This window comes from Anser anser (assembly GCF_964211835.1).
Source record: "Anser anser genome assembly, chromosome: 5".
Classification (NCBI taxonomy): Eukaryota; Metazoa; Chordata; class Aves; order Anseriformes; family Anatidae; genus Anser; species Anser anser.
In genome coordinates this window covers 32,055,241-32,069,636 of record NC_139725.1, presented here as the reverse complement: position 1 = coordinate 32,069,636, position 14,396 = coordinate 32,055,241, and the positions used below count along the sequence as shown (strand labels likewise).

The window sequence follows — 14,396 nt, the reverse complement described above, 5'->3', positions numbered from 1 at the left end:
GACAAAGTGACGAAGAAACACTTCAATCCTCACTAAAATGCTGTATTTTTTTTAAAAAAGAGAAAGTGGTAGCCACTTAACACTGAATAACACGTTGATATGGGTTCAGACAGCAGTACATGCAGGCAACTGTATTCAATACAGATTGAATTATATATATTTTAATCTTACAGATGCATTGTAATTTTATTGAATTCAGTGTTTTGTGACACAATCAACTTCCATGTATTTTAAAAATATTTCTTATTCTAGAAGTTCAGCAATGATTTAAAGATTGTTTTAAAAACTGAAGCTCACAGAAGAGATACGAATCCTCTTGTTGCTGTTTTTCAGATCTATTTTTCTGATTAGTTTTGTGCAGCCTCAATTAGACCAAAATTGCAATTGTATTCAGTATATTTTTGAAGAATCTCTAGAACAGAAGCAATCCATATGACCAAAATCGTATCACTGCTAAAACAGATAAACATAGCTACCCTTAAACTATTCTCCCCCCAAATGATAAACCATATCAAAACTCAAAGCTCTGCTTGGAGCATCAGAGCGGTTATCGATTGTCAACTGTACTCTATCACCTTGCCTACTGAAGTAGTCGCATCAACAAAAGTTCATGGTATAAAAAATTGAAACATTTCTGCACCTGGCTGTTTTTACCATGCACGGCAACACTACCCTTGTTATCCACCACTCAAGTTAAAAAAAAAAGGTCCTCTCTCCTTCAACTGTAATTGGCTTCCATTTCCAATTATTTGCCTGCTAATGCAGTCTTTCCTCTAAAACTGACTCATTTAAAAAAACATTGCAAGAGTAGTTATCTAAAAACGCAATCAAATAAATTCAGCACAATAACTAAGAAGAGAGTAAGACACGAAGTGTGTGATAAACATTACAAACACATTATCATACATTGCTGTAAATATACGCTAAAGTTAGGACTTTAAAGTTAGGATTTATCATAATAGGTAAGTGGTTTATCCAATACAAGCAATGATGTGGTTACATATTTGAAGCCTCAACAGAGGAAAAAGGAAAAGCTTATAATACACCTAGCCACCTAAAGCAGCACAGGAGGAAATAATCATTTCTAAATTGTATACGACCTGCATGACAATAAAGGATTCACTTGCCATTATTATAGCATATGTAATTACAGGATATTGCAGAACTAAGTTATCCAGTCTGTAAAGCACCAATTCACTCTTAAATTATTTTTCCTTTCCACCAATATAAACCAAACATCTTAAGTATAAAATCAGATTTTAAAAAACAGTGAATAGAAATAGCAGCAACTTGAGCTACGAGAAGCATGTTTTCTTCATTGCAACTTAACCATAGCCAATATGCGTTATCAGATTCTTTACAAATTTAAGGTTTTGTACAAGGAAGACAGTCATCTCCTAAAGTACAGTGATGTCAACTACACAGATTTCTAATGATATTTTTCAAATGTTCCATAATAAGTACCTACGATTTGAAGAAATAATGTTCTTACTGTTTAATTTATGCTTATCTACAAAAAAGCAAATCGACTGTTCTAACATCAGCAAACATGCACTACTTCTAACACGATTCTTCAACAGAGGACTTAAAACTAAAAAGGGAAACAAATTTGCTGACTGTGCTGACAATTTATCTTCTGGACCGTACACTAGGTATTTTTATAAGGCAGTATCACATTTTAGGTAATGAACTCTTCCCCACCAGAGCTCTGGATGTCTGCTCTTTCTTACCTTTCTTCCTCCATAATAGCATCTTCTTTCCCTTGTGCCTCCAATGTGTTTTCATAAAGGAGTTTATGGGTTTCAATGAAATTCCTCTGCAGAGCAGACATCTGAGCCATTATCTTCTGACGATGTAGCCTAGCTGCTTCTGCCTTTCTCTTCCTCTCAGCTTTCTCTTTATCCTGAGTGCTCTGTGTCTGAGTACACCAAATCACAGGCAACAGAGAACATCAAAAATTAGAAGAATCCTTCCCCAATTATAAGCATATATATAGTACTAATATCAAATTCCTTAACTGATAACATTTTTGTTTGGTTGGTTTAAAGTTTTTTTTAGAGATTTTGACAGACCTACAAAATGTCACTAGAACCATAACTTGCAGAAAGATAGGATCAACGACACCTGATCCATTTTGTTTACCTTCTATATTCTTAGGAAACTTTAGTGAACATCAAGTTTACTAGTATTGTTATTTCCAACATAAATTAAACTTTTAAATGAAGCCCCTGCTGTGTACTCCGTATCTCCCTTACAGAAATTTAAGAAACTTTTATCTTGAACTATTTGCGGAGATCAAAGCAAATAGATGGTTCCTTCATTTCTGTGGCAAAATCTTATGCATCTGAGGACAGCATTTTCCACTACTCTTCTTCAATGTAGAATGGACAACTATTCTTCTTCCAGTATTTCTTCATCTATCATATTTCCAAAAATTATAAACAAAGTATTTATATACTTTAGAAACATGGAAATTGAAAATACAGGTAGATACAATTTAAATATATGAAACCTAATTCCTCTTATTAAATACTTTAGGCACAAATTCAATATTATATGCAGTTTCCGTTCAGGATACCATTATTTTCTGAGAAAATGAAGTAACAAGAAATTGCTTTATAAGTAGTGGACCTAACAAATTGGTTTCTTACGGACTCTTGTGTTTCGTTCCCTTGCCTTTCTAGCTATCATATGACACCTTTCTCAAAAAAGAAACATGGCATATGCTATGATAGGTTTAGAGCTACACATGCGATGACTGGACGAGGGGTTGTTTGGCAGCAAGCTGTTGCCAAACAGAACGTGTAAGAGCAAACTGGCCTGTCTTCGCACACTATCTAAAGGTAAATGGATTTCTTTTCTGTTCAGCTGCCTATTGTTAAAAAAAATAGGTAGTGCTGCAGTAAACTTGAAAATCTCCACTCCACTGTCTCACTTGATCACCGGGTTTAAGAGATTACTTTGAGGGAAGGGGGTAGAGACTGATGCATAGACAAAGTAATCACCTAAGTTTGATTTCTTTATCAGGCAATCAAGGCATAGCGGATTAGCCTCTTATTAGCTCATGTAAATTACAACATAGCATTTTAAGTGTATTTATATTTGTACAATGACAACGTAATAGAAAAGGTGATCAAACCACAAAGATAAAGCAGAAATAAATAAAAGCAAATTCCCTTCCTCTTAGAGTCTAAATGCTATTAGTAGGCAATATATTACAAAGTAATACCTACAATGGTATTTTCATATAACAATAAAATTAGGTACCTATTTCAAAACACCATTAAAAATATTACATACAAGATTTCTATTGAACTTTATTATTACTATTACCTCATCACCTTTTGTAGCTTCTGAGACTGATGTAGCTGCTACTGTTGTCAAACTAGATTTTTCTCTCATTCTCTTCACTGTGTCAAACATCTAGGGTGAGAGGTTTAGACGTTAAAAATGTAATAACAGCCAAGTTGCATTTTATTATAGGTAAGATCAGAGCCCCTGATTTTTAATTTTACATCTTTTTCCGATTGTCAAATGGATGAAATCAACTGCCATACTCTTAAACTATAAAAAGGGGTCCTGCAGCCAAAGAGTAGTGCTCAGCATGAAGTAAAATTCTCCCAACTTTACCAGCCCTCCAGCGCTCATACTGCTAAACAAATAAAGCTCTTTCATCAGAAAGACATCTGTACATCAGAATGGACAGACTGCTAGCTTATTTCAAGTAGTTGAGATATGGTCATCCCATGGAAATAGTCTGCAGTCAGCAAAAATCAACGTCTAGAACAGAAAGCTTTCCAGCTTATACCCAATTAGTTAAAACCAAGCCTAAAAATTCAATTTCTACTCCTTGAGCTATCTTTAATAAGAAACTCGAAATTCTGATAATTTTAAATACTCTAAATTTGTATATCATTAAAAAGAGTATATGTTAAGTACATTTTTTACTTTTGCCCTTAGAATTTCAGGAGAAAATCTTTTAAGTTTGCCACCCTATTCAGTAGTAAATTTGCACCAATTTCAGTACTAAAGTAGTTTTGGAATCTTGCTGTGGATTTTTACCTTCTTTTCTACTTTTTTCCCAAGAGTTCTGTGTTTGCAAACTAAACCAAGGCCACTGACGCCCCAAATGGATGAGGACCTTGATAGTGCTAAGAAGAAGCAGCAGCCCACTTTTCTATGTTGGGGACAGTGTCATAGCTCTAGAAGTTTTTCCCGTCTCTCACTGGGGAAAGGCAGTGAGATGGTTGGAAAAATACCATAGATTAAATGTACGACGTGGCCGTTAGTTAGATCATTCAGACTGAAAACATAATACAAGCTGCCCCTAAAATGTATTCCTGATTTATAAACTTTTACTTATCACTTGCTATTATTTCACAACAGAAATATAAGGAATGAAAAATATTTGTATGTAAAATATATGTATGTAAAAATACACAAATGGAGTAGAAGTGTTCCAACAGTTTAAGCTTCTTAAGAAATTGCTGCAACTGCAAACACTAATGGATTATATATACAGGAATTATAACATCTTTCATAACAGCTTTCTAAATTACTAAATGAGATCACGCTTGTCTCCCCATTGAGTACCTGCAGTATCCAATTGATCATGTCCTTCTGTGCCTCTAATTGAGGAATTCTCTTTAATTTTTCCAGAAGCATTAATATGTTTACAGCATTCAAAGCTGAGCTTCCCATTCCTTTAAAACAGAAATGCATGGATTCGGGGGGGGGGGGGGGGGGGACAACAACATCTTAATGTATCTACAACCATGAACATGCCTTAAAACATTGCTAATTATATAGCACACATTTATGAACACAACCTCTGTAGTTACCGTTCTGTCTTAAGTTCACCCATTTATTCCAGATAAATGTAGTATATAATCTTTCTCCATTGTACATTAATAATTTTTCCTATTTCCAAGAGTAGAATTAGAGGGAAAAACAGAATTGCCTTCAGTTTCAAAGAGCATCAGTGGAGCTCTTGTATTTTAAACTAGTTTGCTAAAAGGTTCATTATATATAAGTTAATTCCTGTCACAAAAGTACAATTCTGTTAATTTTCTTCTTCACAGCTTGGTAACATTTCATAAGATTTTTTTTAGGCATTCTTAAAAATAAGCATGCTTTAAAATTTGGACCATTCTCTTCAATTAGATTTCCTCTGCAGCACTTTCCACTTGAATTTGTTAGACATTTTTAAAAGTAAGACAAAAATGTTACAAAAACTTTCTCTTTTCCCTTTTCTGTAGGTTTTTCTTACCAAAAAAACTGATTACTTCTCTATCAGTTATGGAAATGTATAAATGTTTTTTTTTTCTGGTTCTGTTTAATAAATTATTTTTTACCAGGGCAGAAATTTATTACAGTGTTATTAAAATGTAGTGCCTTGTACATTTGAAACCTTGCACATGCTGTCTTCCATGGACCTTGATTCAAGTCCAGAAGAAGCCTACGAAATCACAGTCTAGTATTTACACATAGGAAACCAGAACAGGCTCTAAGCGTTGTCAAAAGCAAAACTAAAACTGACAAAGAATTTTCTCACTAACAACTTAAATATGAAAACTTTTAGTCTACTTCTATAACGATCATGAAGCTTTTAAAACAGAAATACATTCAGTTTGATGATAATACTTCTTGCTCAATAAGAAAAAAATGACAAAAAAGTGACATAAGAGTATCTTCCAGACTCAGTAACACCTCTTTACACAAGGTTTTTGAAAAACTAAATAAATGCAGTTCAAGAAGCTTTCTTTCACAATTCTTATCTCTGTTCCAACTCTCAAGTGACAATTATGTCTTTATAAAGGAATTTTTTGTTTCCTACACAATGAAGCAGAAACTAGGTAAGATGAACAAACAATGGAAAACTATTTAGAAAATGTATGTTCCAACTCCCACTCCCTAGACTTGAATGTTAGATTTGGAAATGCTCTCTAAGGACTTTGAAAATAAAAAGAACAAAAGCACACTGTATAGCCATTAAGTTTTGCTTCTACTATCACTACCATAACAAAAGACTAACTTGCAGGTCAATCAATAACTGCATAGCTCAAGTGTATGAAAGATGGAGACAGTTCTCTACAATCCACTGTCTTCTCTTAATTTCTATTTCAATAATACTTTTGTGAAAGAACCACCATGTGGTACCTATCACCCATATTACTTTTTTTTGTTTCCTTCACAAGGAGATAAACACATCTCTTCTTCAACATATCTGTCAAGTGGTAGCAAAGCAAGCTACTCCAAACCTGATCTCTCTATCATTTCAAATAAATATTTCAGCGGTTTTCAATTCTAAAGTAAACAGTGAATCCTTTCTGACTAAAATAGTTAAATACTTTCTTCTAATTTATTTTTGTCCTTAGAAAATCAAGCTAGTCTGATTTACTCTGCTCTTTCAAGGAAAACAAAACATACTTGACGCTTTGTGATAAAAATCAAAGGTTACTTCTTCTTCCGGAGACTTCTGTAGCTGCTGCTTCTCTTCTAGTAACCCTAAAGAAAGGAGATGAAGCACCTAAAAAGAGAAAAATGTTAGCTGTCATTCATTGTTAAGAGTGCTGGAAAACCAGTACATGAAATAAGGATGTTTAATACAGTTTCTACTATAGGCTTATTATATCCATGATAAAACACAGAAACAAGAATAAGTGCAAAGATCATACATGAAAGGAGATATGACAACACAATGTAATTAACTTTCTTTTGTACTTCTTGCACTACAATAAACTTTGCACATATTAAAATATGAATCTTATTTTACTGATACATACAAACCTATAAACATCTCTAAGATTTATAACAACAGGTTTGGGGATCAAAAAGTCATTTCTTATCTTTCAAAGTTAATCTCTGCACATTTTGATCATAAGCTTTTAATGTAATTATCATGGGAAAAACAAAGTTAACCATACCATTTGGATCATAGCTTCAGTCCACAAGTGGGTTTCAAGTTCCACTGCTCTCTGAAGGATGGTCCGCAGTATGTGCATCATAACATCACAGTTCAAAAGCCTCACCACATTACTAAATGCAGGACAGAAGTCTGGAGGAGGAGGTGGTGGCAATGCTAGAAAATGTGGATATGTGAAAATATTAGTAAATGTACTGGCACCTCATCAAAGATTCGAGCAAAAAGTAGAGACAGGAAGCATACTACTACCAGTGAAAGAACAATTAGATCTTTTCAATTAATAAAAATATGCTCAAATCCAATTGTTTGCCTAAGTCAGGTTTTATCTTTAGTAAAATTAAGTACTTCTAATAAGTTCTTATATAAACACATGCAAACTAAGCTACACAAGCAATCTTTAAATACAAGTCTTTAATAGCTTGCACTGCCTCTTGTCATTTACGTATCACTAACATACAAGAAGTTTGTTTTGCATCAGATACATTTTCTAAGTAGTTAAAACTTAAACAAGGATGGGATGCAAAAATTAAGATATTCAACTGAAATGGCAATCTGGGAAGAGAAAAATTATCTTTTCAGATTAACAAAAGTTGTCAATAGTTGATTTTTATTAAATTGTTTATTTTACTTAATTGTTTACAAAGTCTTCCTCAGATCAACTCAACTAATGCTCATGCCTTAAGTGGGTAAAAGTAAACTGGAAAATAATGTTTGTGTTGCAACAGAAACGTATTCTGTTTGTAGTTAGCATGTAGTTAGTAAAAGTTTGCAGCTTTTAAATAAGCAAATTTTGGTTTATAAAACACAAGCTATTTACAGAATGGGTAATGAGCATTAGTTCCTGCAGCAACCTTCTCTAGAGGACACTACTGTGTATCACGTCTGTGCTACAGAAATTACTCACAAAAATAACTTATGGTGAATAAATAGGAGCCATAAAGACTAAGTTGTTTAATTTATCAATAGTTATTATGCCATGTTGATTTGTCTACTGGAAATTAAAATAACATTTCAAAAATTCCTAAATTACAAAAAAAAGTCAGGTGCTAATTAATTACAATTACCACAAATCACAACAAATGTAGTATGAAATCGGCTATCCATTGCAAGTCACAATACGTCTCACAAAGCTCATTTATATAAAAAACTACATGCACTACTGAATTATGTTTATTGAGACATTAGTTTCGTATGTTTACCTTCATCTCTGTTTTCTTGTTTTCTTCTTTTCTTTTGTGTATGTTCAGCCTACAGAAAAGGTAGTGTTTTATTATCATGTCTACAGGAGTATGCAGTGAAAAAATGAGAAATGCTAATCTATCAAATGTGGCAAGACACATAGTCAATACTTGGTCATGCAACTAGAATCCAGTATAAAAGCTGTTTAATACTGAATTTTGCATTTCATTTTGTAGTAAAGAAATAGCAGCACATACTTTCTTCTTCAATAAAATTGATAAAAGCAATATTTGCTTTCTTCAAATTCAAGGACAATTCTCAGCACACTCTGTTCTTAGCAGTTAAGAGAGTTAACACAGAAGTCACCATGGGAAAAATATTACAAGCCACACCACATCAGTTTGTATCAACATTAACTTCACTAGAAGTTTAGTTCTCAAGTTAGCTGTATACACTCTTTCCTATATCAGTTTCTTTACATTCCATCAACTCCTTTGATTCAGCAAAATTCTTTAGACAGTGATAATCACGTGCTATTTTTACCGTTGAGAGCGATTCTTACACTACCTACCTTACTGTGCTGGGTCTTAGTATAGTGATAAAAGAACATATTGAACTCTTTCAAGCATTCGTCTTTCAGTTCGTAAACTCCATGGCCAGACACTCCTGGTTTCCTTAAAGGAAATATTTCAAGACATACAGATTAATTATGTATGTTCAGCACATCTTTGAATGTACGCAAACCAGTAACAGGATTTATTTTCTGAGGAAATGCTAATAGTCAATGAAATAGGTGAAGGTTACTTTTTTAACTTAACGAGCATAGAGTGGGTACAGTTTTGAGTCTTTAATTTTGAAGACTGTTGACTATCATATATTCAATATATATATTCCATATTGTATGGATATGTTCAATCTTCCATATAATTCCCACAGCAAAATTTCTAGGTACACCTATAGCTGCCATTGATTAAACATAACCAATGTAAGATTTGAAATAAGGTATTCTAAAACAATTAAAATTACAAGACATTCTTGTGACAAAAAAATAGCAGACATTTGAACCGTTTTTTCTTAACTGTCACAATTGTTTTCCTTTTTTGCATACGTACTTTTTTTTAAAAAAAAAACATCTCCCATCTGAAAGCTATACCAAGTAGCACATTAGTAAATAAATGACATTAAACCAATGATTAGGTGATCATCAAGAAGTACAATGAGTTGTTAAGGTTCCCAACCATCTTTAAAATTAAATCAACTTTTCAAGATTTTCCCACTAGGACATGAGATCACTAAACTCCTGAGGCTCCTCAAACTGAATTTGAAGAGAGGAGTAAAAGGAGAGAAGCAGCAGCTTCATATATTCCATATACTTTTCTTTCTTACGCATGTTCTAAAGTATGTATATTTCAAGACAGAAAACATTAGCTGAATGGAGAGTGTCATACAGCTTGCTTAGCCCATATAAGCTATCTAATTTCATGCTCAAGGTACTTATAAAACAATATTAAGAACTTACTTAAATGTAGCCACTTTATCAATTACATTCTCCAAGCCAGTTTCATTGTTCTCCTGGTAAAAAATTTTGTTTGGCATAAGTATATAATGATTCAAATATCTTCAGTATTATACTATGAACAACAAAACCAGACATGCAGATTTAGAACAATTCTCTAATTCATTAATTATTTTGCCCATTGTTACTCAGAAAGCGGTTATTCATAACTGGCAAGTTACAAGGAAGTACCAAAGACATAACAAATACTTTCATCTGCTCATGTAAAATTTGATTTATAACAAAGCTGATCTCCCTGAACAGAGCAGTGCCTTACTCAACCTCAACAGAGGGGAAAAAATATTTCACTCCCTAAGAATAGTCAGTGTGGATCACGTGTTATTGGTTTCTGATTATAATCCAGGGTATTATATTTTCAAATAATCTGTTTTGGCATTGATTGTTGGCCCTGAAAGCTTGCACTATAAAATCTAAGCCACAGCTCTGCCTTGTGCGTAAGTTTTCAACAATTAGAATAGAATGGTAGGGTTTGAAAGCTATGACTTTTCAATGAACAAGTTGAAGTGATCAAATTAGAGAACCATGTTTATTGATGGCAAACAGGGCAACTGGATTCTGTTCTGCCCAGTCCTAACTGCGCCAAAAAAGAAAATTTTAAAACTTTTGTTCTTGAATCTGGAAGAGGTGTGTAAAAATATAGTGGGTTTTTTTTGTTTGTTTTTGGTGTTTTTTTTTGTTTTGTTTTTTGTTTTTTTAATCAATCCATCTTTTCATCAAAATGCACAATCCCCATACGAACCCCTTCGGATTAGACATTGCTTCTATCTATGTTGTTTACCTTTACATCAGTAAGGTAGCACCATTTGTAATGCTATATTTTAATTCTCAAACCAACATCTGAGCTTTTTATTAGAAATGAAATACTTACTTCCATACAAAGATATGGAAGATAAACAGGAGAAAGACATAAAAATAGAAAAATTTAAGGAAAAAAAGTAGCAACCCAGGACTCACGTTTTCAGGCAAGGACTTGGTAATTGCACTATGCGCCATCGGCTCAATACATAGTAGATGGATGATTTCTCTCATGATAACATCTTCCTTTGTCACATTACTCACTCCAGGTACATATCTTTCTCCTACCGAAGTACATCAAAAGGAAAAGAATCACATAAAAGACATTTACAAAGCAAAATCTGGGAATGTAAACATATGCTATCCCAAGTGTCTGAGAGGTAACAAGACAGTTTTTTTGTTTGTTTTTAGCCTAGCTTCCTAAAAAAAATGGGCTGTTTCTTCTCATGTTCCACCTTAATAGGAAATTATTAAATTATCTTATTAGCTTTTTTCGCCATGTAAAACCTATTGCTTCCAGCTGACAAATGTTTGTATTAACAAACCATCTATTTAAAATAGGCACTTTCCAGTATACTCTCCATATCAGATTCTATGCTGAAGTAATCAAGCTTGTTCTTCCAAGCTGTAATTATCCATTACTACCAGAGTAGAGAGAAAAAACAAACTTACCCACAACATAGATGAGAATCTGAAGCATCTCTTCTATTAGTACGTTACATTGTTTAATCAATTCCTACAAGAATGAGAGAAATCAGTTAAAAAACATTAACAGGAAAATCTGTAAATGAGAGTGAGTTTAGTATTGAGATGCACTGCTTCAGTGAAGCATTATATTGTGAGAAGAACCCTCCCTCTTAATGAGTTGGAAAAAGATATAGATATATAAAAGATATTATAGATATTATTGTGCTATTGAAGTGCAAGGTTCACATGCAGGAAAAGAAATAACAGAAAAATGTATCCCAAAGGAAGGGTTATATCAACATTCAAGCCTCAAGAAGTAGCACAACAATTGAAGCAAGTTTCATCAAAAATAGACAAATACTACATATATAAACTCTGTAAAGAAGTCATTTGCCTGTATTTTAGCAGATGACCTATGAAAACGTTATTAACAAGGAAATCAGTAAACAGTTTACCTTGTGAATGGGGAACACTAAAAAAATTGAAAACCTAAGGAAATATATGTAGAGAAGGCACATACTAGATGGGACAGGCATTGCTCTGGTCTTTTTATTCAATCTTACGCTGTGCCAGTAATGCTGTTCTCTGAACTGCCTTGCGACTTTGAACAAAGCACACCAAAGAGGGCAAAATCTGTTTACTAATTTTGAGTAAGAAAGCCTCCACTGAAAATATAAAATCATTTCTGTCTCAACATCAGGAAAAGCTTCTTTATTGAGCAGGTGAGTGAGCACTGGAACAGGTTGCCCAGAGAGGTTGTGGAGTCTTCATCCTTGGAGGTAAGGCTTCCCCATTCTCCCTCCTTGGAAATATCCCAAAAGCCACCTGGATGTGGTCCTAGGCAACCAGCTCTAGGTGGTCTTGCTTGAGCTTGGGGATTGAACTATATGGCCTCCAGAGGTCCCCTTCCAACCCAAATCATTTTGTGATTGTGTGCGATTTGTTTAACCACTAGGTTCTGTGTTGACTGACTTAATGTGGTCAAAAAATGCAGCGATCAACAGTAGCTACTTTTTCTAATAATGTTCCACGCACTCAAAGTAAACAAATTCATTAGCAGATATACTTGACACTTACCTGATCTTTGGTGGGTTTGATCCTTCTGAATGCATCAGCAAGCTCATACCTCTGCAGTATGAGCAACAGGAAATGATTTGGATCCATAAGAGATGCACCAATCTAACAAAAAACAAATATGAATATCAGTTACCATTACAATTCTTCATTAATTATGAAAAATATCCTTTTAATGAGAAAGTATTTTACAACAATACATATTTAATTAAGATTAAAAACATGAGCATGTTGTGAGTCAAGCAAAAAATGATTCAGACCATTATACCTGGAGCATGATGATATCTTTATCATACATCTCTTCTCTGCATTTAACATCTTGATAATAGAATACCTGAGAAACATGAAAACAAAATTTAAGCAGAGAAGTAATGTAAATGCTGAAGTAATGCACTACCAGATCTGTACCAGTTAATGCCTGTTTGAGACTTTGTCAAATTGTAAAGCATCTTTATTAAGGTAAGGCAAAGTCCCGTGTCTCTTTCAGAACAAATGTACTTTGATAGCAGTGAAAAATGATTTTTCACTTTTTCAGAGAAAATCTATGCCATATTCACCTTTTCACAGCCACACTCCAAAATAACATAATTCTAATGCCTTCTACTCATTAAAAATCTTATTTTCTTTCTCCTACCCCAGTTCTGACAGACAAATTCTACAGGGGGCTACTAATATTTACTTTGATTTCACCAAAGGGTTCTGTGAAAGGTAAGTTTAAAAAAAATCTGCCGAAGACAAAAAAAAAAGTAAAGTCAAAGGAGGCACAATACAAGTACCTATGGGTAGACTCTTGCAACAGAAAAGCCCACCAGTATTATCGAATGTTTGTTATTTCGAGTTATATAGTACTCAGAAGTTTGATATGAGATTAAATAGTTAAATATTTAAAATTTTCTGTTAGAAGCAACAGTACTTATACAACAATTTCTTTAACAGATCTGAAAGTAGTCTATAGTAGACATCAGTAAAATTATTACCATTTCACAGAAGTCAGAAGCAGTACTAAAAGATCAAAACAGTTTTCTAATACAGGCAGGCAAAGCCATTGATAAAACTGGAAATAAAACCAAGTTACCTAAATTCCTATCTAGAAATCCTTTAATTTAGTAATTTTTTGTAGGAGTAACACCCATGACCTATTTCTACACTGGATGAAACTACCATTGAAAACAATACTGAGATACACCTGCATACATGATTAGGACCAAGTCACTGCTGTATAACCTAGAGAGTACCTGGCTTATCAGAGAGAGTCCATTCCTTCTCCACATCTCTGCAGCTACCTGAGCAACCAAAACAAGACATCGCAAAGGATATTCTACTAGCAGGTCCACCTGAAATTCTTCCTAGAAGTAAAATTAAAATGGACAGAAAGATGGAAGGAAAGAAGGAAGGAAAAATAAGTCAGTCAGTGATTTTTAAGCGTAGGTCTTAATAAACAAAGACATGTTCCAAGTTGCAAAATAACCTGTTATGAAAGTTTTAAGATATAATTTTAAGCTTTCTCCTTCCCAGAGTATAAATCACAAGCAGCATTTGAATAAGTATATCTTACAGGAGAAACAAATTCATGTAATCTTGATATTCTTCCAGTCTTGCTTAATCGTACATGAAGACCTACAAAACAAATAGGAAAAAAATGTATCAAATTCATTCAAGTTTGTCTTCCAACCAATTCCAAAAGTTAGCTAAACTGCCTGCAACTCAGAGAAATAAAAGAAAAAGTTAAAGTTTATTTAGGAAAGATTTGTTACTGCCATTATTATAATTTTATTTTTTTAAGATAGAAGATCTATTACATTATCACAACAGTTCTTACCAGTCTTAGAATTCATCCTTTTTATTAATAAATTTATTCATTTAATGAATTAATTTAAGTCATTTACATGGAAGAGATAAATAGTATTAACAAGCTTTTAATTTCACATTTAAATTGCGTAATGTCAGTAACAACAGAATTTCTAGACTACAAGGCTTAACAGATTACCATCTTTGCTATATTCTTGGTAGCAAATGATGTGAAGAAGAATCTGCAGCTTAACAACAGTGTATGATTTTGTTTGTATTGTAGAGAAAGTGGTGATCACCCACCGCTGTGGTTCTTTGTATTCTGACTGGAAATCTGTCCTGGAATGCTGCAAACGTATGTCTTTTAGAAGG

The 14,396-nt window shown here is 33.5% G+C and overlaps 1 protein-coding gene across 4 annotated transcripts in view; it reads right to left on the bottom strand.

Annotated features, from left to right (window-relative positions):
- The window catches only part of UBR1 (ubiquitin protein ligase E3 component n-recognin 1), a 66,777-nt gene that overhangs the window by 22,244 nt on the left and 30,137 nt on the right, over positions 1–14,396 (bottom strand). For all 4 annotated transcript variants that reach the window (XM_083839232.1, XM_083839234.1, XM_083839235.1 and 1 more), the window contains 14 exons: positions 13,792–13,853; positions 13,472–13,582; positions 12,505–12,570; positions 12,240–12,341; positions 11,148–11,211; positions 10,635–10,759; positions 9,624–9,676; positions 8,676–8,778; positions 8,125–8,173; positions 6,927–7,081; positions 6,430–6,529; positions 4,594–4,703; positions 3,334–3,423; positions 1,731–1,918 (listed from right to left, as the gene is read on the bottom strand). In XM_083839232.1, coding sequence (XP_083695358.1) covers positions 1,731–1,918; positions 3,334–3,423; positions 4,594–4,703; positions 6,430–6,529; positions 6,927–7,081; positions 8,125–8,173; positions 8,676–8,778; positions 9,624–9,676; positions 10,635–10,759; positions 11,148–11,211; positions 12,240–12,341; positions 12,505–12,570; positions 13,472–13,582; positions 13,792–13,853 — 1,378 coding nt within the window. The remainder of the gene's footprint in view (positions 1–1,730; positions 1,919–3,333; positions 3,424–4,593; positions 4,704–6,429; positions 6,530–6,926; positions 7,082–8,124; positions 8,174–8,675; positions 8,779–9,623; positions 9,677–10,634; positions 10,760–11,147; positions 11,212–12,239; positions 12,342–12,504; positions 12,571–13,471; positions 13,583–13,791; positions 13,854–14,396) is intronic.